This window comes from Oncorhynchus mykiss, chromosome 2 (assembly GCF_057628025.1).
Source record: "Oncorhynchus mykiss isolate SJ-2025 chromosome 2, ASM5762802v1, whole genome shotgun sequence".
In the NCBI taxonomy this organism is placed as follows: Eukaryota; Metazoa; Chordata; class Actinopteri; order Salmoniformes; family Salmonidae; genus Oncorhynchus; species Oncorhynchus mykiss.
The window spans coordinates 7,115,001-7,133,462 of NC_143023.1; the positions used below are offsets into that span (position 1 = coordinate 7,115,001).

At 48.3% G+C, this 18,462-nt stretch overlaps 1 protein-coding gene across 7 annotated transcripts in view; it reads right to left on the reverse strand.

Annotated features, from left to right (window-relative positions):
• The window catches only part of LOC149984794 (neurobeachin-like protein 2), a 131,875-nt gene that overhangs the window by 5,834 nt on the left and 107,579 nt on the right, over window positions 1-18,462 (reverse strand). For all 7 annotated transcript variants that reach the window (XM_090186837.1, XM_090186832.1, XM_090186824.1 and 4 more), the window contains 16 exons: window positions 17,592-17,709; window positions 17,289-17,446; window positions 16,903-17,036; window positions 16,443-16,550; window positions 14,659-14,754; window positions 14,267-14,391; window positions 13,755-13,895; window positions 11,683-11,813; window positions 10,781-10,890; window positions 10,515-10,632; window positions 8,497-8,594; window positions 6,387-6,500; window positions 6,075-6,161; window positions 4,690-4,799; window positions 3,914-4,086; window positions 160-254 (listed from right to left, as the gene is read on the reverse strand). In XM_090186837.1, coding sequence (XP_090042963.1) covers window positions 160-254; window positions 3,914-4,086; window positions 4,690-4,799; window positions 6,075-6,161; window positions 6,387-6,500; window positions 8,497-8,594; window positions 10,515-10,632; window positions 10,781-10,890; window positions 11,683-11,813; window positions 13,755-13,895; window positions 14,267-14,391; window positions 14,659-14,754; window positions 16,443-16,550; window positions 16,903-17,036; window positions 17,289-17,446; window positions 17,592-17,709 — 1,916 coding nt within the window. The remainder of the gene's footprint in view (window positions 1-159; window positions 255-3,913; window positions 4,087-4,689; window positions 4,800-6,074; window positions 6,162-6,386; window positions 6,501-8,496; window positions 8,595-10,514; window positions 10,633-10,780; window positions 10,891-11,682; window positions 11,814-13,754; window positions 13,896-14,266; window positions 14,392-14,658; window positions 14,755-16,442; window positions 16,551-16,902; window positions 17,037-17,288; window positions 17,447-17,591; window positions 17,710-18,462) is intronic.

Here is an 18,462-nt window from a genome sequence, read left to right on the forward strand (position 1 = left end):
GAGGAGGGGGGGGTGAAACCTTTTGCACTCTCCCTCAGAAGACCATTTTACAGACAAAGTAGAAATATGAAGATAATTAGGAGATCATGTGCACCCTGCTTATTCTACTAGAGCCAGTGATTTCCTAAGACCTGTGACAGAGGAAGATGAAAGTCCTACCTGCTGTAGAACCTGCCACACGATACAGGATGTGTCTCTGGAACCAGATATGAGGTAGATACCACAGAGGTCCAGAGCCAGACATGTCACCACGTCTACAGGACAGACAGGACACTCATCACTATCAGACATGTCACCACGTCTACAGGACAGACAGGACACTCATCACTTTCAGACATGTTACCAGGTCTACAGGACAGACAGGACACCCATCACTATCAGACATGTCACCACGTCTACAGGACAGACAGGACACCCATCACTATCAGACATGTTACCAGGTCTACAGGACAGACAGGACAGACAGGACACCCATCACTATCAGACATGTCACCAGGTCTACAGGACACCCATCACTATCAGACATGTCACCACGTCTACAGGACAGACAGGACAGACAGGACACTCATCACTATCAGACATGTTACCAGGTCTACAGGACAGACAGGACACCCATCACTATCAGACATGTCACCACGTCTACAGGACAGACAGGACAGACAGGACACTCATCACTATCAGACATGTTACCAGGTCTACAGGACAGACAGGACAGACAGGACACTCATCACTATCAGACATGTGACCAGGTCTACAGGACAGACAGGACACCCATCACTATCAGACATGTCACCAGGTCTACAGGACAGACAGGACACTCATCACTATCAGACATGTCACCAGGTCTACAGGACAGACAGGACACTCATCACTATCAGACATGTTACCAGGTCTACAGGACACCCATCACTATCAGACATGTCACCACGTCTACAGGACAGACAGGACACTCATCACTTTCAGACATGTCACCACGTCTACAGGACAGACAGGACAGACAGGACACTCATCACTATCAGACATGTTACCAGGTCTACAGGACAGACAGGACACTCATCACTATCAGACATGTCACCACGTCTACAGGACAGACAGGACACTCATCACTTTCAGACATGTTACCAGGTCTACAGGACAGACAGGACACCCATCACTATCAGACATGTCACCACGTCTACAGGACAGACAGGACAGACAGGACACCCATCACTATCAGACATGTTACCACGTCTACAGGACAGACAGGACACTCATCACTATCAGACATGTCACCACGTCTACAGGACAGACAGGACAGACAGGACACTCATCACTATCAGACATGTCACCACATCTACAGGACAGACAGGACAGACAGGACACTCATCACTATCAGACATGTTACCAGGTCTACAGGACAGACAGGACAGACAGGACACTCATCACTATCAGACATGTTACCAGGTCTACAGGACAGACAGGACACTCATCACTATCAGACATGTCACCACGTCTACAGGACAGACAGGACAGACAGGACACTCATCACTATCAGACATGTTACCAGGTCTACAGGACAGACAGGACAGACAGGACACCCATCACTATCAGACATGTCACCAGGTCTACAGGACACCCATCACTATCAGACATGTCACCACGTCTACAGGACAGACAGGACACCCATCACTATCAGACATGTCACCACGTCTACAGGACAGACAGGACAGACAGGACACTCATCACTATCAGACATGTGACCAGGTCTACAGGACAGACAGGACACCCATCACTATCAGACATGTTACCAGGTCTACAGGACAGACAGGACAGACAGGACACCCATCACTATCAGACATGTCACCAGGTCTACAGGACACCCATCACTATCAGACATGTTACCAGGTCTACAGGACAGACAGGACACCCATCACTATCAGACATGTCACCACGTCTACAGGACAGACAGGACAGACAGGACACTCATCACTATCAGACATGTTACCAGGTCTACAGGACAGACAGGACACCCATCACTATCAGACATGTTACCAGGTCTACAGGACACCCATCACTATCAGACATGTTACCAGGTCTACAGGACAGACAGGACACCCATCACTATCAGACATGTTACCAGGTCTACAGGACAGACAGGACACTCATCACTATCAGACATGTTACCAGGTCTACAGGACACCCATCACTATCAGACATGTTACCAGGTCTACAGGACAGACAGGACAGACAGGACACCCATCACTATCAGACATGTCACCAGGTCTACAGGACAGACAGGACAGACAGGACAGACAGGACACCCATCACTATCAGACATGTTACCAGGTCTACAGGGCAGACAGGACACCCATCACTATCAGACATGTTACCAGGTCTACAGGGCAGACAGGACACTCATCACTATCAGACATGTCACCAGGTCTGTCTGTCCTGTCTACAGGACAGACAGTAACTCTCATCTCTTTCTGGACAACAGAAATTACAATATAACTATTTGGGGGCTGATCTAGAATCAGATCCCCCCCTGTCCAAGTAACCTTACTGATCTAGAATCAGATCCCCCCCTGTCCAAGTAACCTTTCTGATCTAGAATCAGATCCCCCCCTGTCCAAGTAACCTTACTGATCTAGAATCAGATCCTCCCCTGTCCAAGTAAAATTACTGATCTAGAATCAGATCCCCCCCCTGTTCAAGTAACCTTACTGATCTAGAATCAGATCCCCCCCTGTCCAAGTAACCTTACTGATCTAGAATCAGATCCCCCCTGTCCAAGTAACCTTACTGATCTAGAATCAGATCCCCCCTGTCCAAGTAACCTTACGGATCTAGAATCAGACCCCCCCTGTCCAAGTAACCTTACTGATCTAGAATCAGATCCCCCCTGTCCAAGTAACCTTACTGATCTAGAATCAGATCCCCCCCTGTCCAAGTAAACTTACTGATCTAGAATCAGACCCCCCCTGTCCAAGTAACCTTACTGATCTAGAATCAGATCCCCCCTGTCCAAGTAACCTTACTGATCTAGAATCAGACCCCCCCTGTCCAAGTAACCTTACTGATCTAGAATCAGATCCCCCCTGTCCAAGTAACCTTACTGATCTAGAATCAGACCCCCCCTGTCCAAGTAACCTTACTGATCTAGAATCAGATCCCCCCTGTCCAAGTAACCTTACTGATCTAGAATCAGATCCCCCCCTGTCCAAGTAACCTTACTGATCTAGAATCAGACCCCCCCTGTCCAAGTAACCTTACTGATCTAGAATCAGATCCCCCCTGTCCAAGTAACCTTACTGATCTAGAATCAGACCCCCCCTGTCCAAGTAACCTTACTGATCTAGAATCAGATCCCCCCTGTCCAAGTAACCTTACTGATCTAGAATCAGATCCCCCCCTGTCCAAGTAAACTTACTGATTTTGATCTAAAAGCCAAAACTGATCCTAAAACTCTTACTATGACAAAATTGAAACATGGTCTCCCATCCGCCCCCCCCCCATCTTCCCTCCCTCCCCGTCCTCCCTCCCAGTCCTCTTTCCCTCCCTCCCTCCCCTTTCCCTCCCTCCCTCCCTCACCGTCCTCCCTCACCGTCCGTCCTCCCTCACCGTCCTCCCTCCCTCACCGTCCTCCCTCCCTCACCGTCCTCCCTCCCTCACCGTCCTCCCTAACTCACCATCCTCCCTCCCTCCCTCACCGTCCTCCCTCCCTCCCTCCCTCACCGTCCTCCCTCCCTCACCGTCCTCCCTCACTCACCGTCCTCCCTCACTCACCGTCCTCCCTCACTCACCTCCCTCCCTCACTCACCTCCCTCCCTCCCTCACCGTCCTCCCTCCCTCACCGTCCTCCCTCCCTCACCGTCCTCCCTCCCTCACCGTCCTCCCTCCCTCACCGTCCTCCCATCATTATCTTGTAGCTCACCGATGTGTCGGCAGATCCTGCCCACCAGTTTGCCCTTTCCCAGCTGGGTGACTCGGAGGCTGCAGTCCCAGTGTCCTCCACTGAACAGCAGACGGCCATCGTTGGACACCACCAACACCTGGGTACTGAGATCCACCCCTGGGGCGAAGAGACCGCTGAGGAACCGCTGGGTTCTGTAGGAGGGAGGAGAGAGAGCCAAGAGAGGAGGTTGAGTAAACCTAGTAATGATTTACAATAATGGGCCTTTAACTGAAGGAAAAGAGAGGTTGTTGAAACCAAAATGTTTCTATAGTTGTGTCATGTTGATATAAACAAATGGTGATTTGTCCTTTAACATTTTCTAGCAGAAAGATGTTGTTTATCAATGAAAAGGAACTCAAGTGTTTCCCATTCAGACTAATCTCAATAAGACACATGTTTATAGGGCCAGAGCAGTTCTAACGCTCCAACCTCATAAAACGCAGACTTCTCCATCCATTTCAACTTGTGCTTTGAAGTCACATGAATAAAAGCATGCGGCTGAGCTGGGGACCAGATGGGATGGCTACACACTACACAGGGTGAGTCCCAAATGGAACACTGTGCCCCATTTAGCTCACTCCTTTTGACCAGAGCCCATAGGGTCCTGTAGGGCACTATATAGGGGATAGGGTGCCATTTGGGATGCAGAACACTGTGTGTGGTGGGGTCCTCCTTATCCTTCTCTCGGTGTTTAGAGTGGGATTTACTTTTTGTTGTCATTTCTTGGCAGGCATTCTGTAGGGCCACTAACTTACTTGGGATTGGCCACGGTGGGGTCCTTGGTGAAGGTGAAGTAGTTGGCGATGTTCTTATCGTAAGGCAGCCAGCTGTGGGTCCCAATCAGGCCGTCAGAACTCACTGTCACCTACAGGGTAGGAAGAGAGCAGGGAGGGAGACAGTCAAAAGAAGCCCCATACTGCACTAGGGTTAAACAATTCTGGTAACTTTCCCCCCAAAATTCCTGGGTTTCCCAGAAGTCCTGGTAAGAGCATTCCCAGACTCTTCATTCCCAGACTCCTCCTCATTCCAGGAGTCTACCAACTGGGATTTCTGGTTGACCTAAGAAAGTTACCGGACTTGTGCAGCACCTCTGTGTCTCTTCAACCAAGCAGAAAGGTCCAACACCTCTGTATCTCTTCAACCAAGCAGAAAGGTCCAACACCTCTGTATCTCTTCAACCAAGCAGAAAGGTCCAACACCTCTGTATCTCTTCAACCAAGCAGAAAGGTCCAACACCTCTGTATCTCTTCAACCAAGCAGAAAGGTCCAACACCTCTGTATCTCTTCAACCAAGCAGAAAGGTCCAACACCTCTGTGTCTCTTCAACCAAGCAGAAAGGTCCAAAACCTTTAGCACACCTTGTTTCATGTGAATGTGTTGTTTCATGTAGCTGTGTTGTGTGTGAATGTGTTGTTTCATGTGAATGTGTTGTTTCATGTAGCTGTGTTGTGTGTGAATGTGTTGTTTCATGTGAATGTGTTGTTTCATGTAGCTGTGTTGTGTGTGAATGTGTTTCATGTAGTTGTGTGTGAATGTGTTTCATGTAGCTGTGTTGTGTGTGAATGTGTTGTTTCATGTGAATGTGTTGTTTCATGTAGCTGTGTTGTGTGTGAATGTGTTTCATGTAGCTGTGTTGAGTGTGAATGTGTTTCATGTAGCTGTGTGTGAATGTGCTGTTTCATGTAGCTGTGTTGTGTGTGAGAGAGGCTGGTGTCAGTGAGGTGTCCCTTCCCTAGTTTGTCTGTGTGTGTGTGTGTGTGTGTGTGTGTGTGTGTGTGTGTGTGTAATAACTTGGTGCGAATACAGTATTTGTCCTATTTCACACATTAACAAGTGTGTATTAATACCATGTGTGAATTGGAAAAGTGTCTTTTGCCGATCCCCAGTCCCCCTGAGACACCCTGGGAGAGGGAGGTCACGGCCAGCGTCAGCCATTATCAACGGAGACTGTCGTGGAAATTCACTACTGAGAGAGGTTTGGTCATTTCTTCAAACAATCATCTTGATTTAATATTGATTAACTACTGCAAATAAGAAGGCTGGTCGACCAACACTCCAACTGCTAGGCTACCTGCTGCCTGTGTGTGTGTGTGTGTGTGTGTGTGTGTGTGTGTGTGTGTGTGTGTGTGTGTGTTCTCACCAGTACGTCAGAGCCCTGGATGATAAAGGAGCGGTTCTGGTTCCTGGGAACCACCGCCTGGACCAGAGGTCGCCCATCACACACCACCTAGGAGCACACACACACACACACACACACACACACACACACACACACACACACACACACACACACACACACACACACACACACAACACACACACACACACACACACAATCAACATTTGAATACTGAAGTGGTCATTGTAATTTTAAATGTAGGGGATATAATATAGACTACTAGAGAAACGTTATGTTTCTAATGAAATATAGGAGAATGATTCCTCTCTTTACCTCCTTAAAAGGGCGTAGTTTGTCGAGCTGTTCAAACAGGTTGGGGGGTAGAGTGTCCATGCGGGCCTGCCTCCTAGATGCATTCTCTGAAGACATACGAGGAGGGTGTGGCTCCTAACAAGAAAGAAAGAATGAAAGAAAGAAAGGAGCACACTGAGTCAGTCAATGTCCCACTGAGATACTAGCTATAGCCAGACACCCAGACAGCTAGCTATAGACACCCAGACAGCTAGCTACAGACACCCAGACAGCTAGCTACAGACACCCAGCTACAGACATCCAGACAGCTAGCTACAGACAGCTAGCTACAGACAGACACCCAGACAGCTAGCTATAGACACCCAGACAGCTAGCTACAGACACCCAGACAGCTAGCTACAGACACCCAGACAGCTAGCTACAGACAGACACCCAGACAGCTAGCTATAGACACCCAGACAGCTAGCTACAGACACCCAGCTACAGACATCCAGACAGCTAGCTACAGACAGTTAGCTACAGACAGACACCCAGACAGCTAGCTATAGACACCCAGACAGCTAGCTACAGACACACAGACAGCTAGCTACAGACACCCAGCTACAGACATCCAGACAGCTAGCTACAGACAGCTAGCTACAGACAGAAACCCAGACAGCTAGCTACAGACACCCAGACAGCTAGCTACAGACAGCTAGCTACAGACAGACACCCAGACAGCTAGCTACAGACACCCAGACAGCTAGCTACAGACAGACACCCAGACAGCTAGCTGCAGACAGACACCCAGACAACTAGCTACAGACACCCAGACAACTAGCTACAGACAGACACCCAGACAGCTAGCTACAGACAGACACCCAGACAGCTAGCTACAGACAGACACCCAGACAGCTAGCTACAGACACCCAGACAACTAGCTACAGTCAGACACCCAGACAGGGAGCTACAGACACCCAGACAGGGAGCTACAGACACCAGACATGGAACCCAGCGGTTCCTCAGCGGTCTCTTCGCCCCAGGGGTAGATCTCAGTACCCAGGTGTTGGTGGTGTCCAACGACAGACACCCAGACAGCTAGCTACAGACAGCTAGCTACAGACAGACACCCAGACAGGGAGCTACAGACACCCATACAGCTAGCTACAGACAACTAGCTACAAACAGACACCCAGACAGCTAGCTACAGACAGACACCCAGACAGCTAGCTACAGACACCCAGACAGCTAGCTACAGACACCCAGACAGCTAGCTACAGACAGCTAGCTACAGACAGACACACAGACAGGGAGCTACAGACACCCAGACAGCTAGCTACAGACACCCAGACAGGGAGCTACAGACACCCATCCAGCTAGCTACAGACACCCAGACAGCTAGCTACAGACAGCTAGCTACAGACAGACACACAGACAGGGAGCTACAGACACCCAGACAGCTAGCTACAGACACCCAGACAGCTAGCTACAGACAGACACCCAGACAGGGAGCTACAGACACCCAGACAGGGAGCTACAGACAGACAGACACCCAGACAGCTAGCTACAGACAGACACCCAGACAGGGAGCTACAGACACCCAGACAGGAAGCTACAGACAGACACCCAGACAGGGAGCTACAGACACCCAGGCAGCTAGCTACAGCCAGACACCCAGACAGCTAGCTACAGACAGACACCCAGGCAGGGAGCTACAGACAGACACCCAGGCAGGGAGCTACAGACAGACACCGAGACAGGGAGCAACAGACAGACACCCAGACAGGGAGCTACAGACAGACACCCAGGCAGGGAGCTACAGACAGACACCCAGGCAGGAAGCTACAGACAGACACCCAGACAGGGAGCTACAGACAGACACCCAGACAGGGAGCTACAGACAGACACCCAGGCAGGGAGCTACAGACACCCAGACACTGATAAACAGTGTCCTTCAGTCAAACACACACACACTCTACTCTCCAGACTCAATACAACCATTCCCCCTGGTTTATGGAGTGAGACTCTACATTGAGGGAGTGTTTAACAAATCAAGCAGGACTGTAAATGTAATGTGACAGGGGTCAGACCTTGAGAGAGAGAGACACACACACACACACACACACACACACACACACACACACACACACACCTTGAGTAGTTGACAGGGCGTCTGTCCAAAGTTACTGATGATGCCCTCCAGGGCCTTGCGCTCCGTCTCATTGGCTATGGCGTCCAGATCCACCGCACCTACACAAAATAACAGAATATAATAAATAGAACACAACAGACCAACAGAATGGAACAGAACAGACCAGAACAGACCAGAATAGAACAGACCACAACAGACCAGAATAGAACAGAACAGAATAGAACAGACCAGAATAGAACAGAACAGACCAGAAAAGAACAACAGAACAGACCAGAATAGGACAGAACAGATCAGAATGGAACAGAACAGACCAGAATATAACAGAACAGAACAGACCAGAATAGAACAGACCAGAAAAGAACAACAGAACAGACCAGAATAGGACAGAACAGACCAGAATAGGACAGAACAGACCAGAAAAGAACAATAGAACAGACCAGAATGGGACAGAACAGATCAGAATGGAACAGAACAGACCAGAATAGAACAGAACAGAACAGAACAGACCAGAATAGAACAGACCAGAAAAGAACAACATAATGGAACAGAACAGACCACAACAGACCAGAATACAACAGACCAGAATAGAACAGAACAGAACCGAACAGACCAGAAAAGAACAACAGAACAGACCAGAATAGGACAGAACAGACCAGAAAAGAACAATAGAACAGACCAGAATAGGACAGAACAGATCAGAATGGAACAGAACAGACCAGATTAGGACAGACCAGAATAGAACAGACCAGAATAGAACAGACCAGAATAGGACAGACCAGAATAGGACAGAACAGAATAGGACAGACCAGATTAGGACAGACCAGAATAGGACAGACCAGAATAGGACAGACCAGAATAGGACAGACCAGAACAGACCAGAATAGGACAGACCAGAATAGGACAGACCAGAATAGGACAGACCAGAATAGGACAGACCAGAATAGGACAGACCAGATTAGGACAGACCAGAATAGGACAGACCAGAATAGGACAGACCAGAATAGGACAGACCAGAACAGACCAGAATAGGACAGACCAGAATAGGACAGACCAGAATAGGACAGACCAGAATAGGACAGACCAGAATAGGACAGACCAGAATAGGACAGACCAGACCAGAACAGACCAGAATAGGACAGACCAGAATAGAACAGACCAGAATAGAACACAACAGAATAGAACAGACCAGAATAGGACAGACCAGACCAGAATAGGACAGACCAGAATAGAACAGACCAGAATAGAACACAACATAATAGAACAGACCAGAATAGGACAGACCAGACCAGAACAGACCAGAATAGGACAGACCAGAATAGGACAGACCAGAATAGAACAGACCAGAATAGAACACAACAGAATAGAACAGACCAGAATAGAACAGACCAGAATAGGACAGACCAGAATAGAACAGACCAGAACAGAACAGACCAGAACAGAACAGACCAGAATAGGACAGACCAGACCAGAACAGACCAGAATAGGACAGACCAGAATAGAACAGACCAGAATAGAACAGACCAGAATAGGACAGACCAGAATAGGACAGACCCGAATAGGACAGACCAGAATAGGACAGACCAGAATAGGACAGACCAGAATAGGACAGACCAGAATAGGACAGACCAGACCAGAACAGACCAGAATAGGACAGACCAGAACAGAACAGAATAGAACAGACCAGAACAGAACAGAACAGAATAGGACAGACCAGAATAGGACAGACCAGAATAGGACAGACCAGAACAGGATACAACAGAATAGAACAGAACTCTAATGATATGGAAATGTACCTAGTATACATTGTGGTGTCTGAGTGAGGATGGAGGGAAGAGCTCTCTCACCCACTCCTACTCCTCATATCACATTGGGCGAAGTTGAGAGTCTCTAATTGTACCCTTTTCCCTATATAGTGCACTACTTTAGACTAGGAGCCATAGGGCTTTGGTCCAAAGTAGTGACCTACAGTATATAGAGAATAGGGTGTCATTCGGGACTCAGCCCTTCTCTCTCCTTACCTTCATAGGTGCAGTAGTAGAAGACATTGAGAGCCTCCACCGCCTCCTCCCCTCTCTGCTTGCAGCCAAAGATCAGGTCAATCCACTCATGGAGGTGAGAGGAAACGTGTTCACACTCCTGCACCATATTGGGGGACAAATGCATTTGTACAAGGAAATGTATTTGATTACTTGATTAAAATGTGTCCAATCAGAGAGTGTAGCATGGCTGTGGGGGTTGCACCAGCGTTTCCCATAGATGATTTTTCCCAGGTGGAAGTCCTCACCAGAGCTTTCCTGTGTTTCCTGATGAAGTCTTCTCTAGACAAGGCCCACTGTGGTAACAGAACATCAGTCACATTGTTCTGGGTCATCTGCAGACTGCCCAGGTCAAACCCTGCAGTAAACACACACACAGAGACAGTCAATCCTTCCTCAGCTACGTAAACAGAGTGTCCAACAGTTGGTAGGGTGTGAGGCTCTATGAAACACTATGATAGGCCATATTTCTGTTGTGTTGATATACTGTGTAAGGAATGACTTGTGAATAGGAATTAACATAACATCGTTGCATTCCACTTAGGATGATTTCATAAATCTACTCAGATTATAGAGAACTCTGGTTTGACAGTTCCCAGAGCGCACTTTGACACTCCAGAGTGAGTTCGCTAACACAGCCTTAGTCTTTCTCATGTGAAGGGAACACAGCCTTCGTCATCCTCATGTGAAGAGAACACAGCCCTAGTCTTCCTCATGTGAAGGGAACACAGCCTTAGTCTTCCTCATGTGAAGGGAACACAGCCCTAGTCTTCCTCATGTGAAGGGAACACAGCCTTAGTCTTCCTCATGTGAAGGGAACACAGCCTTAGTCTTCCTCATGTGAAGGGAACACAGCCTTAGTCTTCCTCATGTGAAGGGAACACAGCCCTAGTCTTCCTCATGTGAAGGGAACACAGCTTTAGTCTTCCTCATGTGAAGGGAACACAGCCTTAGTCTTCCTTATGTGAAGGGAACACAGCCTTAGTCTTCCTCATGTGAAGGGAACACAGCCTTAGTCTTCCTCATGTGAAGGGAACACAGCCTTAGTCTTCCTCATGTGAAGGGAACACAGCCCTAGTCTTCCTCATGTGAAGGGAACACAGCCCTAGTCTTCCTCATGTGAAGAGAACACAGCCCTAGTGCTACTCACCGTTGATGTTCTGCAGGAACTCTGGAAAGTAGAAGAACTCCGGGATGAGCTCCTTGACGTCAGCGGGACTCTCCATGCGAGCCTGCCAGGCTGCCGCTACAGAGTGGAACTGACGGTCTGCACAGTCAAACCTGCAACACACACGGCCAGGTACCACACTGTTCAAATGTAACACGGCCAGGTACCACACTGTTCAAATGTAACACACACGGCCAGGTACCACACTGTTCAAATGTAACACACACGGCCAGGTACCACACTGTTCAAATGTAACACACACGGCCAGGTACCACACTGTTCAAATGTAACACACACGGCCAGGTACCACACTGTTCAAATGTAACACGGCCAGGTACCACACTGTTCAAATGTAACACACACGGCCAGGTACCACACTGTTCAAATGTAACACACACGGCCAGGTACCACACTGTTCAAATGTAACACGGCCAGGTACCACACTGTTCAAATGTAACACACACGGCCAGGTACCACACTGTTCAAATGTAACACACACGGCCAGGTACCACACTGTTCAAATGTAACACACACGGCCAGGTACCACACTGTTCAAATGTAACACACACGGCCAGGTACCACACTGTTCAAATGTAACACACACGGCCAGGTACCACACTGTTCAAATGTAACACGGCCAGGTACCACACTGTTCAAATGTAACACACACGGCCAGGTACCACACTGTTCAAATGTAACACGGCCAGGTACCACACTGTTCAAATGTAACACGGCCAGGTACCACACTGTTCAAATGTAACACGGCCAGGTACCACACTGTTCAAATGTAACACGGCCAGGTACCACACTGTTCAAATGTAACACGGCCAGGTGCCACACTGTTCAAATGTAACACACACGGCCAGGTACCACACTGTTCAAATGTAACACACACGGCCAGGTACCACACTGTTCAAATGTAACACACACGGCCAGGTACCACACTGTTCAAATGTAACACACACGGCCAGGTACCACACTGTTCAAATGTAACACGGCCAGGTACCACACTGTTCAAATGTAACACGGCCAGGTACCACACTGTTCAAATGTAACACACACACACACACACACACTTTGAAGTGTTAGGTTAATACGTTACACACTTGTGTCTTCAAACAACCCAATATACACACACCCCTGCTGTACCTACAGCTGGATGTGGAGGGTAGTGGAGGGTTACTGTACCTACAGCTGGATGAGGAGGGTAGTGAAGGGTTACTGTACCTACAGCTGGATGAGGAGGGTAGTGGAGGGTTACTGTACCTACAGCTGGATGAGGAGGGTAGTGGAGGGTTACTGTACCTACAGCTGGATGAGGAGGGTAGTGAAGGGTTACTGTACCTACAGCTGGATGAGGAGGGTAGTGAAGGGTTACTGTACCTACAGCTGGATGAGGAGGGTAGTGAAGGGTTACTGTACCTACAGCTGGATGTGGAGGGTAGTGGAGGGTTACTGTACCTACAGCTGGATGAGGAGGGTAGTGAAGGGTTACTGTACCTACAGCTGGATGAGGAGGGTAGTGGAGGGTTACTGTACCTACAGCTGGATGAGGAGGGTAGTGAAGGGTTACTGTACCTACAGCTGGATGAGGAGGGTAGTGAAGGGTTACTGTACCTACAGCTGGATGAGGAGGGTAGTGGAGGGTTACTGTACCTACAGCTGGATGAGGAGGGTAGTGAAGGGTTACTGTACCTACAGCTGGATGAGGAGGGTAGTGAAGGGTTACTGTACCTACAGCTGGATGAGGAGGGTAGTGAAGGGTTACTGTACCTACAGCTGGATGAGGAGGGTAGTGAAGGGTTACTGCACCTACAGCTGGATGAGGAGGGTAGTGAAGGGTTACTGTACCTACAGCTGGATGTGGAGGGTAGTGGAGGGTTACTGTACCTGCCACTCTGCAGCTGGATGTGGAGGGTAGTGAAGGGTTACTGTACCTACAGCTGGATGAGGAGGGTAGTGAAGGGTTACTGTACCTACAGCTGGATGAGGAGGGTAGTGAAGGGTTACTGTACCTACAGCTGGATGTGGAGGGTAGTGGAGGGTTACTGTACCTGCCACTCTGCAGCTGGATGTGGAGGGTAGTGAAGGGCTCCATACGGATCATGTAGTGCATGACTCCTGCAGCGTTAGAGTAGTGTGTTCCATAGTGGAACTTATCTATGGTGCCCGTTGAGTCCTCAAAGCTCTCATACCTGATCAGACAAGACACAATGACTCAAATGGTACCCTGTATTAACAGGAACAATAATGAATTCAACATGAAACACAGGCAGTAACACAGTGTATTTGTGGAGCACGTAGGCTGTGTAGAATACTGGTCATTATAAAACAGACTGAATTCAGATCACACAACACATATACTAGGACGAGCTTGGTGTTTAAACAGAACTGGAGATGATCTGGTCTGCGTCCCAAAGCATCATCTTCCCTACATAGTGGATCTGCTTTTGACCAGGGCCACCTATTCCCTGGTTATAAATAGTGACATAGTGCACATAGGAAACTGGGTGCCATTTGGGACACAGCCCTGGAGTTCTCTGTGCGAGGTTACGGCAGTACTCACTTCTCCCTGACGTTCTGTGCGTGGCGGGGGTTGACTACTCCCATGGGTTTGGACAGGTCTCTGAACACGGCTGGGTTCTCCAGGTCCAGATCTGGAGAGGTGTAGTCACTCAACACCCATGGGAACTGGACCCAACCCAACCCAGGGACACCATTAGATTAGACTGGACTACAGCATGAATGCTGTTCGCTCATTTGTTCCTGCATTCATGATTAATTTGTTTGTTTATTCTTCTGTTCATTCATTCATTCATAGATTAAATGATTAATTTGTTTGTTGATTCTTCTGTTCATTCATTCATTCATAGATTCAATGATTCATTCGTTTGTTGATTCTTCTGTTTATTAATTTCATTCCTCCCTCCCTCCCTGGTTTACGGGACAGGGACTTACCACAGGGTACTGAGACAGGTCGTTGTAGGTACGTCCAGAGATGGTGTTCAGTTGCATCAGATATTCAAAGTTGGAAATCTCTCTGCATACCCATCTCTATTGACAAAACACAAACAGTTAGCTTCCTCTCTGCATACCCATCTCTAATGACAAACAGTTAGCTTCCTCTCTGCATACCCATCTCTATTGACAAAACACAAACAGTTAGCTTCCTCTCTACATACCCATCTCTAATGACAAACACAAACAGTTAGCTTCCTCTCTGCATACCCATCTCTATTGACAAAACACAAACAGTTAGCTTCCTCTCTACATACCCATCTCTAATGACAAACACAAACAGTTAGCTTCCTCTCTACATACCCATCTCTAATGACAAACACAAACAGTTAGCTTCCTCTCTGCATACCCATCTCTAATGACAAACACAAACAATTAGCTTCCTCTCTGCATACCCATCTCTAATGACAAACACAAACAGTTAGCTTCCTCTCTGCATACCCATCTCTAATGACAAACACAAACAGTTAGCTTCCTCTCTGCATACCCATCTCTAATGACAAACACAAACAGTTAGCTTCCTCTCTGCATACCCATCTCTAATGACAAACACAAACAGTTAGCTTCCTCTCTGCATACCCATCTCTAATGACAAACACAAACAGTTAGCTTCCTCTCTGCATACCCATCTCTAATGACAAACACAAACAGTTAGCTTCCTCTCTGCATACCCATCTCTAATGACAAACACAAACAGTTAGCTTCCTCTTAGTTTAGTTGACATGTTTGACATCATCATCTGAGACTCAATCATTAAGATGTTGCTGAGGTAGTAGGCTGAGGCAGTAGGCTGAGGTAGTAGGCTGAGGCAGTAGGCTGAGGCAGTAGGCTGAGGCAGTAGGCTGAGGTAGTAGGCTGAGGCAGTAGGCTGAGGTAGTAGGCTGAGGTAGTAGGCTGAGGCAGTAGGCTGAGGCAGTAGGCTGAGGTAGTAGGCTGAGGAAGTAGGCTGAGGCAGTAGGCTGAGGCAGTAGGCTGAGGTAGTAGGCTGAGGTAGTAGGCTGAGGCAGTAGGCTGAGGCAGTAGGCTGAGGCAGTAGGCTGTGGTAGTAGGCTGAGGCAGTAGGCTGAGGCAGTAGGCTGTGGTAGTAGGCTGAGGCAGTAGGCTGAGGCAGTAGGCTGAGGCAGTAGGCTGTGGTAGTAGGCTGAGGCAGTAGGCTGAGGTAGTAGGCTGTGGTAGTAGGCTGAGGTAGTAGGCTGAGGCAGTAGGCTGTGGTAGTAGGCTGAGGCAGTAGGCTGAGGTAGTAGGCTGTGGTAGTAGGCTGTGGTAGTAGGCTGAGGCAGTAGGCTGTGGTAGTAGGCTGAGGCAGTAGGCTGAGGCAGTAGGCTGAGGTAGTAGGCTGAGGCAGTAGGCTGAGGCAGTAGGCTGAGGCAGTAGGCTGAGGCAGTAGGCTGAGGCAGTAGGCTGAGGCAATAGGCTGAGGCAGTAGGCTGTGGTAGTAGGCTGAGGCAGTAGGCTGAGGCAGTAGGCTGAGGCAGTAGGCTGTGGTAGTAGGCTGTGGTAGTAGGCTGAGGTAGTAGGCTGAGGCAGTAGGCTGTGGTAGTAGGCTGTGGTAGTAGGCTAAGGTAGTAGGTCCTTACTGAATCAATAGTTATCTGTGTAACACACAGGTTGCATCCCAAACTGCACCCTACTCCCTACATAGTGCACTGCTTTTGACCAGAGCCCTATGGGCCCTACATAGGGAATAGAGTCCCATTTGTGATGCAGACAGTTATCAGCTGTACCTGTGTGAGTCCAGAAGCCTTGAGGAGCTCCTGAGGAGAGCGGGAGCCGAAATAGAAGAGGTTGGGGGGCCGCAGCCCCAGGATCCTAGAGTACACCATGTTCCTCACCTGGGGAGGGAGGTCGGGGTCAAGTTATACATGTCTCTTACACTGGTCCTTTTCATATCACTTCGCATTATCATTAGTGTCAAAGAATGATACAATTCCATATCTTATTACAGGTATTTGGATCAACACTGTGGTACAAAGACAGTGGTGGCTGGTGCCACGTTAAATCGGAGGACGTGGCTCGGCTGGAAACGGAATGGTATCAGCCACAACAAAGGCATGGTTTCCTTGTGTTTGATACCAATACATTGACTCTAGTCCAGCCATTACTGGGAGCCATCTTCCCCTCATTAGCCTTCACTGTACTAAAGGCCTCAGGCCCTTGAATCTAGCAGTTAGACTAGAGACACACCTTCTTCTTGAAGTTGATGAAGTAGTGTGACTGGTCGATGAAGAACAGCTCCACAGCAGAGCGACGCAGGTTGTAGCGTCTCAGGTGCACCTCTCTCAGCTGAGACAGGGGCCGCTTGAAATCAAAACCAATTCCTGGATAGATAGAAGTTTGTCAAGATTCAATGGTATCATGACGTCAGCAGTGACTGTTCTTTACTGTGACTGGGGAATGATGCATACACAAAAGACAGATCCTCTGGTCAGATGAAGCCTGGGTCTGGACTAAGAAGCCTGCTGAATGGAGAATCTCCATTGATATAGCTTTACCGGTCTCAAGACTAGATTTAATCTGTGTCTGGGAAACTGCCCCATAGTGTTCACTGCCAGACGTCTTTATGTCCTCACCCTCTTCCGTCTCTTCCTTCTCGCTGCTGGCGTCGTAGAAGTACAGGTGATGTGTGGTGACCTCCAGCCGACCCGGAACCACCGCCACGATGGTGATGAGCTCACAGTCCTCTGACAGAACCAGCTTCTCCTTCTGACTGTCGTCCTCCCCCTCCACCCTGAGGAACCGTTAGAGAAAAGACATGTATCAGATGAATATTAGCATTTCTGATTCAACTAACCAAGGGCTTGCTGATTATTTTACTAGTTGGTGCTGAGGTTGATATGTGGAGTGGGTAGGGGGGTGGAGATCAAGTCACTCACTTATTGTCCAGAAAGACAATGTCCTCTTCTCCTAACTGGTCATCCTCCATGTCACTCACTTTGGCCTCCTTGGCAACAGCCAATGGGAGGGGTTCTGAACTGCGAGGACTATCAGCTCCTGATGTGGAGAGATGCAGACAGACAATACATTCTACTGAACCTGAGCACACTCTCACAGACCTATATTACATGAGCACACTCTCACAGACCTATATTACCTGAGCACACTCTCACAGACCTATATTACCTGAGCACACTCTCACAGACCTATATTACCTGAGCACACTCTCACAGACCTATATTACCTGAGCACACTCTCACAGACCTATATTACCTGAGCACACTCTCACAGACCTATATTACCTGAGCACACTCTCACAGACCTATATTACCTGAGCACACTCTCACAGACCTATATTACCTGAGCACACTCTCACAGACCTATATTACCTGAGCACACTCTCACAGACCTATATTACCTGAGCACACTCTCACAGACCTATATTACCTGAGCACACTCTCACAGACCTATATTACCTGAGCACAGTCTCACAGACCTATATTACCTGAGCACAGTCTCACAGACCTATATTACCTGAGCACAGTCTCACAGACCTATATTACCTGAGCACAGTCTCACAGACCTATATTACCTGAGCAGAGATTCAGGATGATACCTCTTTTTTTTCTTCTGATGTTGTGAAGCTTAATGCCAAACGAATTCCCCAATCTTAGGAAAATAAAGGTCTTCTAATCTAATGTTACCTGAACACAGATTTTTAAAACACATTTTCAAAACACAGCAGTGCCCGGTGCTAACCTGCACACGAAAACAGATCACCTACCAATTTAGATTGGTAACTTGCTTCTG